Raw genomic sequence first — 18,883 nt, 5'->3', positions numbered from 1 at the left:
TATTATTATAGATAGAGATAAACTGTTAACAATTATAATGCTCAGCAAAGTTAGACCCCTGTAGAAGTTATTGCCCTTTATAGTCAATTTTTTACAATTTTTCGTAAATCTAAGTAATCTTTTACAAAAATCTTCTCTGAATCTATTGAGCCAAATCATTCCAAACTTGGCCACAATCATTTTTGGGGTATCTAGTTTAAAAAATGTGTCCGGTGACCAGGTCATTCAACCAAGATGGCCGCCATGGCTAAAAATATAACATAGGGGTAAAATGCAGTTTTTGGCTTACAACTCAAAAACCAAAGCAAATCTGACAAATTAAAATTGTTTATAAGGTCAAGATCTATCTGCCCTGAAATTTTCAGATGAATCGGTCAACCCGTTGTTTGGTTGTTGCTTCTAAATTGGTAATTTTTGGGAAATTTTACTGTTTTTGGTTATTATCTTGAATATTATTATAGATTGAGCTAACTGTTAACAGCAATAATGTTCAGCAAAGTAAGATTTACAAATAAGTCAACATGACTGAAATGGTCAATTGACCCCCTAAGGAGTTATTGTCCTTTATAGTCAATTTTTAACAATTTTTATAAAATTTGTAAATTTTTACTAACATTTTCCACTGAAACTACTGGGCCAAGTTCATTAGAGATATAGATAACTGTAAGCAGCAAGAATGTTCAGTAAAGTAAGACGTACAAACACATCACCACCACCAAAACTTTTGTCATGAATTCATATTTCCTTTGTTTAATATTCACATAGACCAAGGTGAGCGACACAGGATCTTTGGAGCCTCTAGTTATAAGACGATTTTTTTTTATTCTTCAAGAAAATAAAACCTTTACCATCTGTTTATTTTTGATATATCGAAGGTGTTTATGTATTCCAAGCAGTTCTCTCGTTAAATCGTAAACAATACATTTGTTTAATACTTTCTCAGTAAGGAAACATATATTAGTGTATAAACATCATTGCCCACATAACATGTATAAAATGGCTGGATTTGTTAATTTAAATTTATTCATATAAAAAAAAGAATGGGATGACCCCTTGTTATAAGTTACTTCACACAAAAATGACCAAGAAGTCCTTAACAAGTGTTCAGGAAAAATCTAGCGACAAATATTAGACAGTTTCCTCAATCACAGCGTGTCGTTTGTTGATAAAAAAAGAAGTGGTATGCTATCGAGCGTATTAGATTTCATTTGAGAATTTGAAAAGTAATTTTCAATATCATATTGCATTCAACTGCGACAGGTGTACCAATATATTCAGAACGCTGATATCAAAATTTCAGTTGCACGCAAGCATTATTTTGATATTGTTGTGTTGTTTTCGTTCGAATCGACGGACAAACATTTGGATCAACACGTTCATTCAGCATGTCGATTTGTTCTTCTTTGTTGGTTATATTCCTTACCGCTGTAACTGTACGCTGTTACAACGAGGTTAATGTAAGAGGTAAGCAATTTTGAAATGTATAAGTATTATACTTGATTGTGTATCTCCATTTGTGCTACATGTCATCTATTGTCACATACCAGTAGTGCTTTTTTAAAAAACTGATAAGGTTTATCCTTATTACAAAAGCGGGTATGGTCCTCTTACGAGAAAAAAAATATCCATAGTAGATAAATACGTCACTCATACCTCTGATACCAGCGGTTATACTGATCCTTGCTTTTATTTGTGCTAAAAAATCGAATGTCTTGTTTGAAATACTTTATGAGATAAAGAACCTCTCTATGTGTGTACAGGGATATTTGTTTAATAGATTAAAATTTACAAGAGACTTGTGGTTCCCCCTTACTTGAAATTACAAAAGGAGAGAAGACAGCACAATTAACATTTTGACATTTTTATTCAATAGCTGCATCTGCATACCAAATAGCACGCATGTTATTATTAGCCATTTGTAATATATGAGGTAGAAATGAAGTCGCTTACATCACGACTCACATAGCCAAAGTTGAGCATTTTGTCCTAAATTGATACTTTCAATTTTTTGTGGTCACAATGTTCTCATTACAAATAGAGTTTTTATCACATTACTTTTAATTCTGCGGGTGAACTGTTTCATTGGCAATCATTCCACATATTCCTATTCTTACATTACATGACAAATGAAACTTGTAGAGCAGGAAATTAATACCTTTACGTTGCATATGCATTAAAAGCCCTTGTTTCTGTGGTATTATTTGTTGATTATAGTCGTCTTTCAATCTTAATCCTATCATTTTTACCGTTCTTGCACTTTTTACTTACTAACATACTGACATGAGAAAGAAAAAAGGTTATTATTAGTCTTATCATATTTTTCTTGTGGGAAACTACTGTCAAATACAAGACGGCTTATTCAATGACACACAGAAAAAAAATGTCTTCCCATTTGAATTGGTAATTGAAGATTGCTTCGATTAAAAAAGAAATTTAGGCTAAACAATTATCAGAATCTGTCACATCCTGGACACTACGCATATTGATGCTACGAGACCAGCAGAAATTTAATGAAAAACATACTTAGTTCATCATGTCACATGACACAGTTTATGAGAAGTCAAGGAATAACCCTGCACAATTAAGATGCGTGATTTACCATTTCAAAGGCTACAAATGATTAGGTATCGACAATTAGATATTCAGGTTGGGGTTGGGGTTGGGTTGCGCTCGATCATTTATTATATTTCAATTGTTGGCGTCGGGTGTTATGCAAGATCATTTAATTTTTTACACATTACAAACATTAAATGGTCAACCCCCTATTTTTAGTTATTATAAGTAATATGAGTGAAGATGGAATGAATGAAAAAAATAACTTCTATTAGCAAGGATTGATTTTACAATTTTAAGAGATGTCTGAAATATTATACTGACTGACTTTAGAAACGCAACACTAGATTAATTTTTGGTTAATTTTGAATGAATGTGTCACCGTCAAAAGCAATAACTGCCTGTTACAAACACCAACATGATTGTCAGAAAAGTCAACAAATTATGTCTTAAATGTTATGGATTCTGTTTTACACCTTCTGATTTTGCATCTGTTTAACCCATTAATTGGTTTTGGCAATTATCCGGTTGGAACTTAAGGGATTTGAAACTTTTCCTTCAGTCGATTCTTTGGCAATTCAGTTGATGGGAAACATTTATGGCATGAATCTGTACGCAATGGCACACTGCAATTTGATTAGCAGACAACTTCAAACATTCAGTATGTTCAATAACCATAGGTTAGTCAGATTTATATTTTGTGTAAAGAGAAAAAAGTATGATAAAAATGAAAAGTAGTTGTAAGAGAATCAAACAAGATTTGGTAAAACAAATCATCAAAATGAGTGTTGCGTTTTTAAAATCGTTCAGTATAGTTGTTATGACCCACGTTTCATCTACAAAAGACGCTCAAATAAAAATAAGATTCTTAATTCAGTTAATATAAACAAAATCATTTTACGGCTTACAACTTGAATTAAACTTTGTAACATTCTCAAAAAAAATATATTCAACAAAAAGGCAAATGCAAATTTATTAAACCGTTACCATCACTTTATCCATTCTGATTAAATTTCAGGGTACTATGTACGATTTCAATTAAATATGCTCCTGTTTTCATATTACAATTACTAAAAACTACATTACCCTAATGTATAAATTTTGCCGTTCAATTTTCTGATTTCGAATAAGTATTATTTTCCAGTTTGTACATGCCTTTATCCAGTCATCATAGCGTTTCCTTGTATAATTATTTATAAATAAGATATTTGGCATTTTATAAACATGTTCTTTGTGAGGAACTGTCATTTTTGTGATTATTTTTTTATATGAAATTAGTTTGAAACTACATATAAGAGCGTAAGAAGTACACATTTCTATTGTGTTAGGTTTTGTTTTTTTCATTTTAAAGGTACGCCCTATTTTTTTAAATACTTTAATTTGCACTTGAGATTACTGCTTTAATTGTGTGATTTTATTTTTTTATTCTGACCAAACCAATAAGTTTCTGAACCCGGGACCTTAATTTTTTTTTTTACATATAAGTCATCAATAAATAAAATTGAGAATGGAAATGGGGAATGTGTCAAAGAGACAACAACCCGACCAAATAAAAAAACACAACAGCAGAATGTCACCAACAGGTCTTCAATGTAGCGAGAAATTCCCGCACCCGGAGGCGTCAAGTATAGTACTAAATGTCTCAATGGAAATCAAACAAAATTTCTCTATTTTATCATATAAACCAGATTATGAATGATTATGATCATGTGTCATAATAATATAAAATGTTAAAAAAAATAGTACAATATACATAAACTATTTTTTTCAAACTTTCATTTTGGATCGATTGAATGATCTTATGAACATAATTTGCACAATCACATTGACCCTTAATTCATATTAATAGTAAATTGCGAATTTTTATGAGGTTTTTGCCAAAAAAATATCTGTAAACTTAGATAGGAATGACAAAACAAGATTAAAGAGTATAATTATTCATTGACTTCTATGTACAAAGAAATCCATCAGAGGGATACAAAATTAAGAAAAATTATCATATTTTTAGATATTAAATAAATTTTCTTAAAAAATATGTCATTTACATAATATCCTTTATGTCAAACTCAATAACAGTGTAAAATTTAAACAATTCATGTTATTCAGTAAGTTCTTCTTTTATTATTGTAATGACGTCACAATAATAAGAGATATAGACATGCATTATATTATAAACAAACTATTCAAATTAGAAATATACAGGTAACGGTTGGATGGCTTTTAATTCGTTCAACAATTGTTTAAAATGGGGAATGTATCAAAGAGACAACAATCCGACCATAGAAAAAAACAACAGCAGATATACTTTAACGAATTTTGTCTTTTGCAGGTACATCTATTAAATGTAATGCAGTCTTTAAACAATTAATAACAAAGTCATTCAATGATGTGAATTGTTTCGTTTTTACACTGTTCTTGAGTTGGACATATGATATATTTGGATTACGTATTTTCGGAGAAAATTTATTCCAATTTTAGATAATATTATTCTTATATAATGCATGTCTTTCTGTCTTATTATTTTTAGTTAAAATTATAACTTAAGTAAACCTTTAGGAAGATAATGGTAACCATATTTTAGACTTTTAAATGCTCATAATTCCATATTATTTTAAAGGCTGATTTATATATTGAATAACAATCTTATAATTATACATTTACTCTTTGAAGAGATACTTTAACTGAAAACATTTTCAAAATATTGCATTCATTGTAGGAAAAAGGAATAAAGATGAACTGTCTGTGGAAGACGGCAAGGTAGACGAATTGATGGGCATATTGCAAGGTTAGTTTATTCAAGCATCTCTGGGTATGGACAAATTTTGCTTATGTAAAAGGTTTTAGACAAATGTGGAGCAGGATCTGCTCACCCTTCCGGAGCACCTGAGATTACCTTTGGTTTTTGGTGAGGTTCGTGTTGCTTATTCCTAAGTTTTCTATGTTGTGTCATGTATTGTTTGTCTATTTGTCTTCTTTCATTTTTAGCAAGACGTTGTAAGTATATTTTCGATGTACGAGTATGACTGTCCCTCTAATATCTTTCGTCCCTCTTTCAGAAAGACCTTGCGAAATGACATAAGATCTTTTAAATTCGAATAATATAATTGTTAAATCTTCAATAGATCTTTTACCCTTCTTGTCATGTCTTTAAAGACGAAATTCGAGAAAGTAGATAATCAATCGTTGAACAAATTAAAACCAAATTCTATCGTTACAAATTTAATTCTTACTAGAATAATTTGTATTATGATATATTGCATGTCTTTCTCTCCAAGATTTTTAAAGTTAACATAAGAAAGATGTGCACATTAAAGGAAATTGCTGCCAACCCAAAAAGTGTTTTGTTTGACTAAATATTAAACCGCACGGTTTAAAGAAGTTCATAAAAATTTCTATTCAAACTAAAACTAGCACATTGATTCAATCTGGATGGAGAGACATGGAAAATAATTGAAATTAATAGATTTAGCTAGGAAATGAATTCATTTTTCACATTTTTGCTTTTTCTTCTTTTCAAGCATGAAAAGCGCGGAACAAAAGTATGTCGTTAAAATAGATAAAACCTTTGCGGAACAATAAAAGCAAATACAGTAATGCTTATCATTTCTCACAGATGTATTTATTTTTATCAGTGCGTGACGTATGCTTGATTTACATTTTTTTATTAGGAAACTGTATGTAAAAATTCTTTCTGTTATCAGTAAGATCCATTCTTTAATTGGTCATTGTGAGTGACAGCGTGAACCAAATAAGTATCAATAACAGATAATGAAAAATAAGACAAAATCCAAACATAGTTTTCTTTCTCTCCAACACCTAAAAAAAAGGAATTAAAAATAGTTTCATATTCATACAAAATATTTTTTTTACTTATTGTCCATTAAATTGTTGTCTTGCTTTCATTTCAATAAGTGAATTATATTTTTCATAAGAAGTTTCTCTGTGCTACATGTAATGAAATTTGACAATACTTGAAAATAATGTGTCCCGACATGTTCTAAATCAAATTATTGGACTTTCTGTAAGTGTCAATAATAGAACACAGGCTAGTGACATAACTATTAGCATTTTTTATCTCTTTAAAAATCAGCTGTAATTGGGCTTGGTTTTTTATTTGTCAAAATGCATTGAAACTTACGAAATTATATCTTCTTTCTATGGGTTGCATATGGGAAACTTAATTTGTTTTAAACAAATAGAAATAATAGATTTTGTTAAAATTCAATAAGTGAAGTACTTTTCATATATAGTTCCAAAATATCAAACACAAATAGCCTTAATGAGCCTTTTTTTAAATCCACAAAAGACTTTTTTGTAATTTTAAATACACTAAAATATTGACATATTTTTAATAAAAGACCAGAAAATCAACCTTTATGACAATCTTCAAATTCTCTTTCTAGAAAAATGTACATGTAATTGTATTTATGTTTTTCTTCGTTATAATTAATAATAACTACCAACATGGTTTTACATATTTTTCTCTCATTTATATTAGTGTTTTGTCTCCATAGGCGATTTTTTTTATCATGTTATAGTCTGAAATGATGACATGAATCTGACAATTAAATGAGTACTATTCCAATATCAATTGTTTCGTGAATCATTGTCAAGGATGTTAGATGCCGACATATAAAAGATCAATTTCAAAATCGATGTCATAATATTTTAAGTTCAAATAGAAATATTCAAACCTATTATTCACCATGAATATGTGTTGTGATGATCTATAAATTGGTTTTCTTTAAAATTGCATTTTTGACAGGAATCTCAGCTTATTTTCTGGAAATAAAAGAAATTGAAAGAATAGTTCACTAGAATTGCTTAGAGGTGGTGTAAAAATGCAAAACACGTATACATTTGGAAATGATGAATATAAAGGATGAGAAAGGTCAGCGGCATTGCAGGATTTACGTTTTGTAAAAATGCCAAAATCCTTCAGTACGTTGTCATGTACGATATATTAAATCAAATTCAACATTGGGTATGAAATAGTTTCATATTAGTCAACATCTGTTGGAATGTTAATTAAAATTTCAGGTATTTGTGTACATGAAAATCCCGATCAGACGGTTAAACAACTGTTGAAGGATACTGACACCATTCTTAAAAGTATGTACATAACTCATAGAGTGTCTCCATTGTAAAATTTTGATTGGATTCATGTTTCGTTAGGTTTTTTTTATATATAGCTTTAGTTCCAAAATTCTCAATTCAAAATTCACAAAAAATATACCAAAATAATCGTATGAACTCCAAAAAGCAATAACCCAAGATAAGTCGAATGTTTAATCTATTCTTGTTATGAGTACCTTATCTGGGAAGCAAATTTAACACAGCCAAATGTCACAAGTAGGCATAAAAACACCGTAGAATATGAACCGTGAATCCCTGACCGCTTATTGACAGCAATTGAATACTAGTTTACTTTTCTTTAAATGATATCTAGTTTTAGATTAAATGAGGTAATTGATAATCAAGTTACCATTTAGAGTAAGAAAAATTGATGTAGCAGAATCCCAGTATAGCTGCATGCTAACCAAATGTTATTGTTTTTGCAATGTTTATGGTTGCCAGTTAGTTAACCTTCATTGGCATTTGAATTTTAACTTGTAGATATAAATGTGTATAAAGAGGTCGTGAGGAAGAACAAGATGCTTAGAAAAGAGCTGAAGTGGATTATTGAAGGTATTTTGACAATAAATGTTAATTAGTACGACACAATTAGTATAGAAAGGTTCTGAATTAATACAAGGATGTGTTTACATAGTTAACACACAAAGCTTTTACGCTGTAAAATGATTTACATACATAAACAAAAGGAGATATATACACTATATCTATGTGATAGCCTACTCCGTATTTGGTTTACTTTGACTGGGAAATGAGAACCGTATTTTCTCTATAATTCATCAATCTATAAACGTTGAATAAGATAGGTTCATATAAATCATGACAGTACCATATTACAGACTACTGAGCTGATGGTACTACTGGGGATTGATAGTCTTCTATATCGACCCTGTGATGTAAAACATCAAGACAACATGTTATCAATTTCATTCGTCTGTTACCATACAATCATTAGGAAAGCTCAACTAAAAATAAGACCATTAAATAATAATCAAATTCATCCAAGGTCAGCTTTGCATGAGGAATTTGAAACCACAGTTGCTTTACAATTTTTATATTAATAAACAAACAAATGTTGTAAGGAATCGTATAATACTTTAGTCAGATTAAAAGATTCAAACTTACTATAAATACATATTGAATGACCTCAAATCCTTTATTTTTAGAATCAAAAGGTCAACGAGAAACTTCCAGAATAGTTGATCTGATCAAACAAGGTGTAAGAGGTAAGTGAATAGTTATTCTAATGCAACAACGTTTGTAACGTTCATTTTGATTGGATAACGTCACTTTCTTTCATGGCATCTAACGCGTCGCCAGTAAACTTAATTTGCGACCATCAAATCCCCAATTGATGCCGAATTCAAATACAATACAGTTATCTTCTAATTTATGGTACCTGCGGCTGAAATCATGCTCAAAGCATGAAATCAAGCATTTCGATTGGTTGATTTTTTGGTATGAGTACAAAAAATGACTCGAAAGTTTTGTGACTTCAAGGCCAGGTTTATAATTTATACGCCAGACGCGCGTTTCGTCTGTATAAGACTCATTAAAGACGCACAGATCAAAATAAATAGGAAGCCAAACAAGTATAGTTGAAGAGCACTGAAGACCTCAATTACAGACTACTGAGCTAAACGTTGTCATCAGTTATACCAATGCATAGTTGTCTCTTAAACAATCAATGCGCTCAAATATGTATTAACTAATTTTACTTTTTTCAAAACCAGATGTATGTGTTTCCAAGAACTTGAAAAAGAACAGGGATTGTAGTGAAATAAGTAGTGAAAGCCGAGAAAGTGGAATATATACAATATATCCGGATAAATCAAAAGGAATTAAGGTTTATTGTGAAATTACAGATGGCAAAGGTTGGACTGTAAGTCACTTTTACCTTTCACGCATTCTGTAAATATATGTAACATTAACATTCAGTCCACTGATTATTTTTCTATTTTTTTATTTATTCACTTTATCTGTAGTATTCTTCGCTAATTGTACCCTGACGGATAAGCAGATCCTGCTCCACATGTGGCACCCGTCATGTTACTTGTGTTATGGTTTAATATTCATGAAAAGAGAAGGGTATTTAGTTACGCAAAAACATATCGGATATCATCTTTGAAAATAATGTAGAAGTAAATTTTAGAGTACATAATACTCCTATTTCCAGAATAAGAAATAAACTTCAAGAACTTTCAAAGCGTGTGTGTTTGTATCGGCCGTTAAAGCAGCCAACAATGTGGTGGTGGTATGCCGTAAATATTACACGGACGTTCTCAAGAATGAAATACAAATTCATCTTCATTTCAGTCCATCCGCTCAAAAGAAAGTCATATGGTAGCAATAAACAGTTAGAAAAAATATCAAAAATTGCCCTCATCAATTTAACCATACCCTTTTCATTGCTTTCTTGCAAAATTAAGCTTACTATTTGTGTCATATATGTGCATATGTATGTTATCAGAATCATCTTAAGATTTTATATCCAGTATATAAAATGGTAAAATATAGTTTCTTTTGGTTGTATCCATGGCAACAATCTGCATTTATTTACTATAAAATATTACAAAAAGGGGAGGAAATATGTCACATATTTCCCAAAAATTTGGCTAAAAGTAGAATTTCAATCGCTTGAAGTAATACCTTTTTTGAAGCTGTTTACATAGTTGATAGTAGTCTGTTGTTATTTTTGTATAATTGTCATTTTATTTATTTTCTTTGGTTACATCTTCTGACATCATACTCGGACTTCTCTTGCATTGCATTTTAAATGTACGTATTGTTATGCGTTTACTTTTCTACATTCGCTAGAGGTATAGGAGGAGGGTTGAGATCTCATAAACATGTTTAACCCCGCCACATGTTTGCAGGAGCCTCTGGTCTTTGTTAGTCTTGTATTATTCTAATTCTAGTTTCTTGTGTACAATTTGGAAATAAGTATAGCGTTCATTATCACTGCACTAGTATATATTTGTTTAGTATATTTGTTTAGGGGCCAGCTGAAGGACGCCTCCTAGTGCGGGAATTTTTCGTTACATTGAAAACCTGTTGTTGACCTTCTGCTGTTGTTTTTTCTATGTTCGGGTTGTTGTCTCTTTGATACATTTCCCATTTCCATTCTCAATTTTATATATCTTTCTGTTAATCCTATGAAAATCATATGTCTTTCGTCTCATTTTTTTGGTAAAATTGCGTCACAAACTTTGTGTAGAAAAAAGTGAATGTAAACATAACATTAATTGTTGGACTGGTCTAGCTATAAAAATACGGAGAGTCAAACAGAAAATAGCCAATAGAACATGTTAAAAATAATCTTGATGATCTAATAAACCATCTTTGAAGGGTAAATTAGTTCTCAGCTGTCTAAAATGAATATAATTACTTAATAACTTTCATATTTATAAAATCCACCGGGGCAAAAATGCGTAACTAAACTCTTAACTGTGTACTGCTTCCTATAGTAAACAAACATATCACCACCAGATCAAAGTTTGAGGCTTCTTCTGAACATGAATACAGTAGAATGTGTCCCCGTGCTTATAGTGTATGTCCTTATATTTTGCCTGTGAAAGAGCTTTCACATTTTTAATTCTTTATTGTTTTTTTAATTGTTATTTGGATGGAGAGTTGTTTCATTGGCACTTACACCACATCTTCCTATATCTATTTGAAGGTCCCTACTATGTATAGGCTACCTTAACATGCTAAACTACACAAAAAAATCATTTAAATATCGTTTCATCTCATCCTCTAGTAAGTGTTCTACAACTAATCTTTCAGTGCTCTTAACTAGTTCACTAATTATTATTAAAGAGCTTATCAGAAACTATTGTAATACAATATATGCACATAGTGGTATAAACCATGTTTGGAGTTTGGTACGGATTGATAGTTTAGTCTTAGATGCATGATTTTTTATTAGTTGTAAGTAGTTTTGAACTAGCTGTCAGATAACTGCGAGTACTTTCAGATCTGTTCATTGTGTTTTTTTGTGTCTGGATGTAAAAGTACCCGGCCACGTCCACTTGTATTTTTGTCCATCTGATGAGTTAAGCCTTTTACAACTGATTTTTACAGTTCGTTCTTATGTTGTACTGTTATACCCCTGTCCCAGGTTATGAGGAGGATTAGATCCCGCTTATATTTTTAACACCGCCACATTATTTATGTATGTGCCTGTCCCAAGTCAGGATCCTGTAATTCAATGGTTGTCGTTTGTTTATGTTTTTCGTTCATTTTCTTTTATATAAATAAGTCCGTTAGTTTTCTAGTTTGAATTGTTTTACATTGTCTTATCGGGGCCTTTTATAGCTGACTATGCGGTATGGGTTTTTCTCATTGTTGAAGGCCGTACGGTGACCTATATTTGTTCATCTCTGTATCATGTTGGTCTCTTGTGAACAGTTGTCTCATTGGCAATCATGCCGCATCGTTTTTATATTTGAAACGGTTTTTCCATAGCAGTCATTCAACACGTGATGGCGGCCATTGAATTTACGGAAGGATGATTTTAACTTCACTATTTTGAACTCTTTGGTTAATAACTTCATTCAAGAAAATCATGATAGGAATACGACCCTGGAAATATCGTATTGATTGGGAGATATATACTCCGAATGCACAAAAAATACACTTCTGGCTTTGTCTGGCGGACAACATACTTATTATGAACGTTAATTAACCTATGTCAATAAATCGTTCTTGTCAAATATATGTGCTACGAATGTTCAATCAATTGGTATTACCGTTTCTGTGGTCGCACAGCCTTAATTTATTTAGAACAATTCAGTGTTTTTGCCTTTTTCATATTCTTTTCAAATGTATAAGGTCCGAGAACACAATTAATTTGTAGTGCATTTCTTTTACAACATAAATGAAAATTAAAAAAATCCCACCTGCGCTTTCTCAATGAAATGTTTACAGTGTGTTGTACTATTTTTGGGACAAATTATATCAAAATTATAGAAAACTTCATCGCCTCTAACTTAAAATATGGACAATTTTGTGTTTATGGTGTCTTGAAATCTTTTGACAGCTTCCGAAGTGCTAATTTTTAACCTTTTTCAGCTGGACCAAATCACTACTTTCCTGTAAAATTCTGGACCAAAATTGTTTTACAGTGTAATTTCACGCCCCTACTTACAATTTGTGGCATTAAACATGGAGAAATAAATTTGGAAGGGGTATAAAAATTATTGGCAAGTAACCCACTGTTAACACTAGGGACTATATTCGTGAACAACGAAAATCAAGGGACGACAATTGTGGTCTCGGACCATAAGTCATCGCTTTTTAAATCACAATAAATTCGATATAATAAACATAATTCTTATTAAAGAAAATTCTTGATATTCTTTCAATCAACTAGTTTTCACGACTTTAACTCAGATATAAATCGTTTCGAAAAAAAAAGTTAAAATTGAAATTCGAAACATTTAGTTATATTACAAACATTTGAAAATCGCCGCGCTGTGTTAGCAGGGTCCATTCGCGAAATAAATTATCTAGAAAAACAATTTAGGTACAGTACAATACATCGGGAATTGAAACGGGGGTTGTGTCAAAGATACAACAACCCGACCATAGAACAGACAACAGCAGAAGGTCAACAATAGGTCTTCAATGCCGCGAGAAACTCTTGCACACTGGGACGTCCTTCAGCTAGCCCCTAAACCAATATATATACTAGTGCAGTGATAATGAACTCCGCATTATACACAAGAAACTAGAATAATGACTAACTTTAAGACAGAGACTCCTGATCATGGACAGACGCAAAAATGTCAACCCTCCCCCTATACCTCTATCCAGTGTAGAAAAGAAAACGCATAATATTAAGCACAGTAAAATTAAGTTCAAGGGATGTCAGAAGCGAAATAATATAAGTATAATACATGTTAACACAATCATAACAAAAATAAAACTAATTATTAAGTTTTAATTCCATCTTTTTTCTTGGCTGGTTTATTTTGAGGGGATTGTATTTATGTCAAACTTCATCTTATATTTCGAATATGGTTTTTCTTCATAGAGAAATATCAGGAACCCAATTATTTATGATATTTTGCAAAAGTTTGATAATTAGTTTTTTATATATAATTGCATAGCTCTTTAAAAGAAATGGTAATTTATAGGTAATTCAAAGAAGAATCGATGGGTCTACGGACTTTTTTGGTAGAACATGGGACGAGTACAAAGAAGGATTTGGCGAGGAGGAAAGGGAGTACTGGCTAGGTTAGTCAACGTCCGGTATCACAACACATCAAAACTTATTCATTAGTAAGACATAGAACCAAGTCAGCTGACAAAATCTTATTTAAAAATTTTGACTTTATTTCAAAACTTTGGAACTACAGATATACTGTCAGTCCCTAATAATACTAACGGTAAAAAATTGTGTTTCCAGCAAATGTAGTACATTATATGAGGTAATTTTGATTTGAGTAATATTTTCAATTCGTGAACTAAGGTTTTGTGTTATCGGCTCTCTACCAACAATGTGTAATAAACTTATCATATTTTGATAATTATAGATTATCGTTCATCATCTCAACGAGATAGGCAATTGAGTTGAGATGACCAATGATAATCTGTTTATCGCTTTTTTACCTATGCCGACGTTGTGATTTTCATGTTAATTTCGTTAGCAACGCCACTTAGTTTCTACCGATTATTTTCCATCTCAAGCGAGTAGCATGATATGAAAAATTATCACAAAAAAAAGATCAAAGGAAAAATGTACAAATAGCGATGAAGAGAAATAAAAGTCGGGTTTAACGAGTTTGTTGACATCGTATCCTGGAAAATATTAAATAGTCGGGGCACCTGATTGTCAGTCACAGCTAGTCTAATAAATAAGAAACAAATTAGTTAACATACAATTTACAAATTCAGAAACGCTGTCGTTTATATATTGGATGTGAAAAATCTCGAAAACGTTTAGAATGACTTTTTTGTGCGAAAAGGTAAAGGTTTTATTTATTATTGTCCAGTGATTTCTTCTGAATTCTCTGGTGTTATCTAACAACACCGTTTATGGAAAGGAGGGGCATTGACCTTTCATGAAACCGATTATTTGAGTATCATGTTGATATTCGATTCTCAGTACTACAGTGTAATACGCAAGTACTAGTTGAAATCTTTTTCATTTGAAACACTGTATCAAGATTGATCCTAATATTTTACCTTGTCATTCTCAGTCCGACACAAACTTGTTACTATCGGGGTAAATACAAAATGATATCACATTACACAAATCAACATGAACAAGAAAATTGGTAAGATGGTAAGATGGTAAAATTGCCATTGTGAAAACAGTTACTGCTTCCAAATTGATGAAGGCAACTATAGGTCATCTAATGGCCATAAACAACGATCACAAAAGAGGGACGAAATATACCAAATGGGCAGTCAAACTCGTAAATCTAAAACAAACTGACAACGCCATGGCTAAAAATGAAAAAGACAAACAGAAAACTATAGTACACATGACACAACATAGAAAACTAAAGAATACACAACTTATACTTTACCATGTTTACAGTCAGCTGTTAAAGAAAAGAAAAAGATAACCAGGAAAACTATTTATTACTTTTAGAGCTTATGTTTTGTTGTGGAGAATTATTGAATACTCATTTCAAAAGCCGCTGATTCATGTACTAATACAATTCAGTTAATTTGCAAGATTCATATAACTCAATGTCAACTTGACCAATTTCATGTGCCAGGTAACAAATATCTGAACATCCTGACATCCAGTGGTGAATACGAACTAAGAGTTGACTTGGTTGATGCCAATAACAAAAAGACATATGCAGTTTATAAGAAATTTGGTGTAGGTGATGAAAGTGCAAAGTTCAAGTTAACTGTTGGTGATTACAAAGGAAATGCAGGTATGTAGATGTAGACGTATGCTTATGTTAAAGAATCTTTGTTGCTGCTTTAGAAACATTCCATATTTCCTCCAATTCTTTATTCTCGCTTGAAAAGATCCATCATTCTTAAAATTTCGCACTTGATTTTTATGAATTATACATTTCATTTTGTTTTAAATAAAAACAATTCAAAAGCAAATAAAACGAAAGATAAACAATATTTTGTTTTGGCAAATTTGATAAATAATCACTTCTTTTTTTTTATTACAAATATTTTTTTCAATTTTACTCATAGTCGAAAGTAAACTTTACCATCATTTTACTGAATGGTATACAATAATTTACTACAAATATGTACGGAAAAGATTTATTTTACTAGTTTACCTTTACCGCTCGGCCTTATATTGAATCTCTTATATAACGATATATGATTAAGGATAAGACGACGCATTACATTTAAAAACATTGTTAGATTATGGAATTACATGACCGTGTTTATTTTAAAATCTTACACAACAGAAACACAGACTGATGGCTAAATCTCCATAATATTCAAGTCTACTGACTAAAAGATAAAATATATGTAAAGACGGCTACAGCTGTTTATGTTGATATCTCTTGAATCGACTGAGAAAGGATGAATAAAGATATCAATCAAATAAAGGCAACAGTAGTATACCGCTGTTCAAAATTCATCAATCGATTAAGAAAAAAAAACAATCCGGGTTATAAACTAAAACTCAGGGAAACATCATCCAATATGAGAATTTATAATATTACAATGGCCATATTCCTGGCTTGCTGCATGACATCTTAACAAAAAAGGGGGTATTAGCATGAACTACAAAAGGAGTGAGCCGAGGACGAAGCAGTTCGAGTGTCCCATGTTTTCCATGCATTACACATTCATTCGAAATTTTACAATCGGGAATATGATATTTACGATTTTCTGAAGATTTGAAATTCACCTCAATTCCAATCCAAAAAATGAAATCGATAATACTGTAGATCATTGAACTTACTTTTGGTTTAAGATATTTCCTTGTAATGGCTGGCGTTCATTTTCTTACAGGAAAATGATGTTTTATTCATTACCGTCGACATATATATTCAGGAATTAACGTAACAAATGAGAAAAATTTCTTAAATGACACTTTTTGATATAGGAAGATGTGGTTTGAGTGCCAATGAGACATTTCTCCATTCAAATAACAATTTTAAAAGTGTAAACCATTATAGGTTATGTACGGACTTCAACACGCAGTTTTGGCTCATACCGAACAACAAGTTAAAAGTGCCCCACAATTACAAGTGAAAACCCATTCAAACGGGAATACCAACGGTCTTATCTATATAAAAAAACAAGAAACGAGAAACCCGTATAAATTACATAAACAAACGACAACTACTGTACATCAGATATTTTTGTTTTTTTAGTAGATTACTTGGGTTACAACAATGGTAAATTCTTTAGCACCAAGGACAAAGACAATGATTCCAATGGTACCAATTGTGCTACAAATTTCCAGTTTGGGCCATGGTGGAATGGCAGCTGCAGTAATGTTTCCCTGAATCTTGATTTAAAAAAGTCAAAAATGAGATGGGGTGGAATTAAATACATCCGATCTGTAATGAAGATCAGAAAAATCAACTAGAATATACGTCTGTAAATAAATTAATAGACACTATGAGCCTGATTACAAAGTTTTGGTTTTTTTTTAAGAAAGGGGGAATGGAAGGCCGGCTGATATGCAACAACATTCCTTAGACATTTAAAATGTACATTAGAGATATTCAGTCATTTAAAACAATCAATCGTACGAATGTATCTCGAGTGAAAAAAAAATATGATTTCTTTGAAGAAAAATCTTATCACGCTAATTAAGTTTTTTGTACAATTAAATTCGTTCCTTGCTAAATAAACATGGATCTATCATCACTATAAATATCATCAAATACACAAAGTGAAAATGTTTTGTAATTGAACCCGTATCGTTTGGTATGACAACTTGTTTTTTCAATATCAAAAATGAAAAAATATCATGGCCCTTTTCCATTAACAAGAAGGTTATCATAAAATTTCATTATATTGACACGATGTGAGATCTAGGCTAACAGACATTATAATTAGAAATGGCAAAATATGGTTACAACAGACACCATGCATTGTGTTATAGTGTTAATCACAGTTAAAAATAGAACAAATATGAAAAATCAGAAAAAGGCATATATAGATAAAACACATAAGTAAAATCGAAATACAATATTGTGCAATAGCAAGAAATTTTCAATTGCACAGTATTGCTCAATAGCAAAAAAATTTCAATTACTCATTGTACAGTATTGCACAATTTTCAAAGTGGTCCACATTTAGGTCCAAAGGGTCAACAATTATATAAGTGGTTCTTTAATATGCTGAATCTAACCATGTTTTTAGATTTTTAATATTTGGGCCCAGTTATCAAATTGGTCCACATTCAGGTGTAAAGGGTTTAAAATTGAACATTACTTGATGTCATCAAAAATTGAATTCTTGGAGTTCTATGATATGCTGCATCTTACCATGTATTTAGATCTTGGATACTGGACCATACTAGGTAAATGTCCAATTTAAAAAAAATAAGTTTTTAAGTTTTAGTTCTTAGACCACATTCATTCTGTGTCAGAAACCTATTTTGTGTCAACTATTTAATCACAATCCAAGCAAGTTCAGAGCTGTATCAAGCTGAAATGTTGTGTCCATACTTGCTCCAACTGTTTAGGGTTCGACCTCGGCGGTCGTTTAAAACTGCACCCTGCGGAGCATCTGATTTCTTTTATGGCCATGGTGTTGTCAAGTTATAATTTGAACTGTGAGTGCACTTGTGGATAGAAATTGTAATGAGTGTCACCAACAGATTTATATCATAATAATTGATATCACAGTTTTATATCCTATAATGAGATTTCTGTAGTTTAGGATATGATGACCTATTTTAACTTTATTTAATAGTACTTTGATCTTTTCCCAAAAAGTTTTAAAGTAACGACATTCTAGGAAAAAAATGTTTATAATCTTCTGTTACATTACATAAGTCGCATTTACTGTCTTCTTTTATCTTCCATTGAAAAAGCAGTTGTTTGCAAGGAAGGATATGATGCAGCAACTTCTTTTAAATAAGTAAATACAAAGTTTAGCATTGATTTAATTGGGATTAACGTTGATAATGTGTACCTACCTATCCCCTTTATAACTCGTATGATAGTCATATTAAAGTCCACTACATTAACAACAATGTGTGAATACTATAGCCATAAAAGCTATAAAACTTTTTAAA

The 18,883-nt window shown here is 31.3% G+C and overlaps 1 protein-coding gene across 1 annotated transcript; it reads left to right on the top strand.

The window, feature by feature from the left end:
• The first annotated feature begins 1,322 nt into the window (after window positions 1-1,322).
• Window positions 1,323-17,241, top strand: LOC134687900 (fibrinogen-like protein A). Its single transcript, XM_063548358.1, has 9 exons — window positions 1,323-1,464; window positions 5,270-5,338; window positions 7,594-7,665; window positions 8,170-8,241; window positions 8,853-8,912; window positions 9,420-9,568; window positions 13,827-13,926; window positions 15,420-15,584; window positions 17,004-17,241. The coding sequence occupies exons 1-9, from the start codon at window positions 1,386-1,388 to the stop codon at window positions 17,219-17,221; spliced, it is 984 nt and encodes a 327-aa protein (XP_063404428.1). The 5' UTR covers window positions 1,323-1,385; the 3' UTR covers window positions 17,222-17,241.
• Window positions 17,242-18,883: the final 1,642 nt, after the last annotated feature.

Source organism: Mytilus trossulus, chromosome 10 (assembly GCF_036588685.1).
Source record: "Mytilus trossulus isolate FHL-02 chromosome 10, PNRI_Mtr1.1.1.hap1, whole genome shotgun sequence".
Lineage (NCBI taxonomy): Eukaryota > Metazoa > Mollusca > Bivalvia > Mytilida > Mytilidae > Mytilus > Mytilus trossulus.
The sequence above is the reverse complement of the archived record's forward strand: the minus strand, read 5'-3'. Positions and strand labels throughout refer to the sequence as shown.

Bases quoted from the DNA above. Each gene is read 5' to 3' on its own strand.
- LOC134687900 (XM_063548358.1), top strand. From the start codon at position 1,386: ATGTCGATTTGTTCTTCTTTGTTGGTTATATTCCTTACCGCTGTAACT. The intron at 7,666-8,169 runs GTATGTACATAA...TTTAACTTGTAG, and splicing joins TACTGACACCATTCTTAAAA to ATATAAATGTGTATAAAGAG. The intron at 9,569-13,826 runs GTAAGTCACTTT...GGTAATTTATAG, and splicing joins CAGATGGCAAAGGTTGGACT to GTAATTCAAAGAAGAATCGA.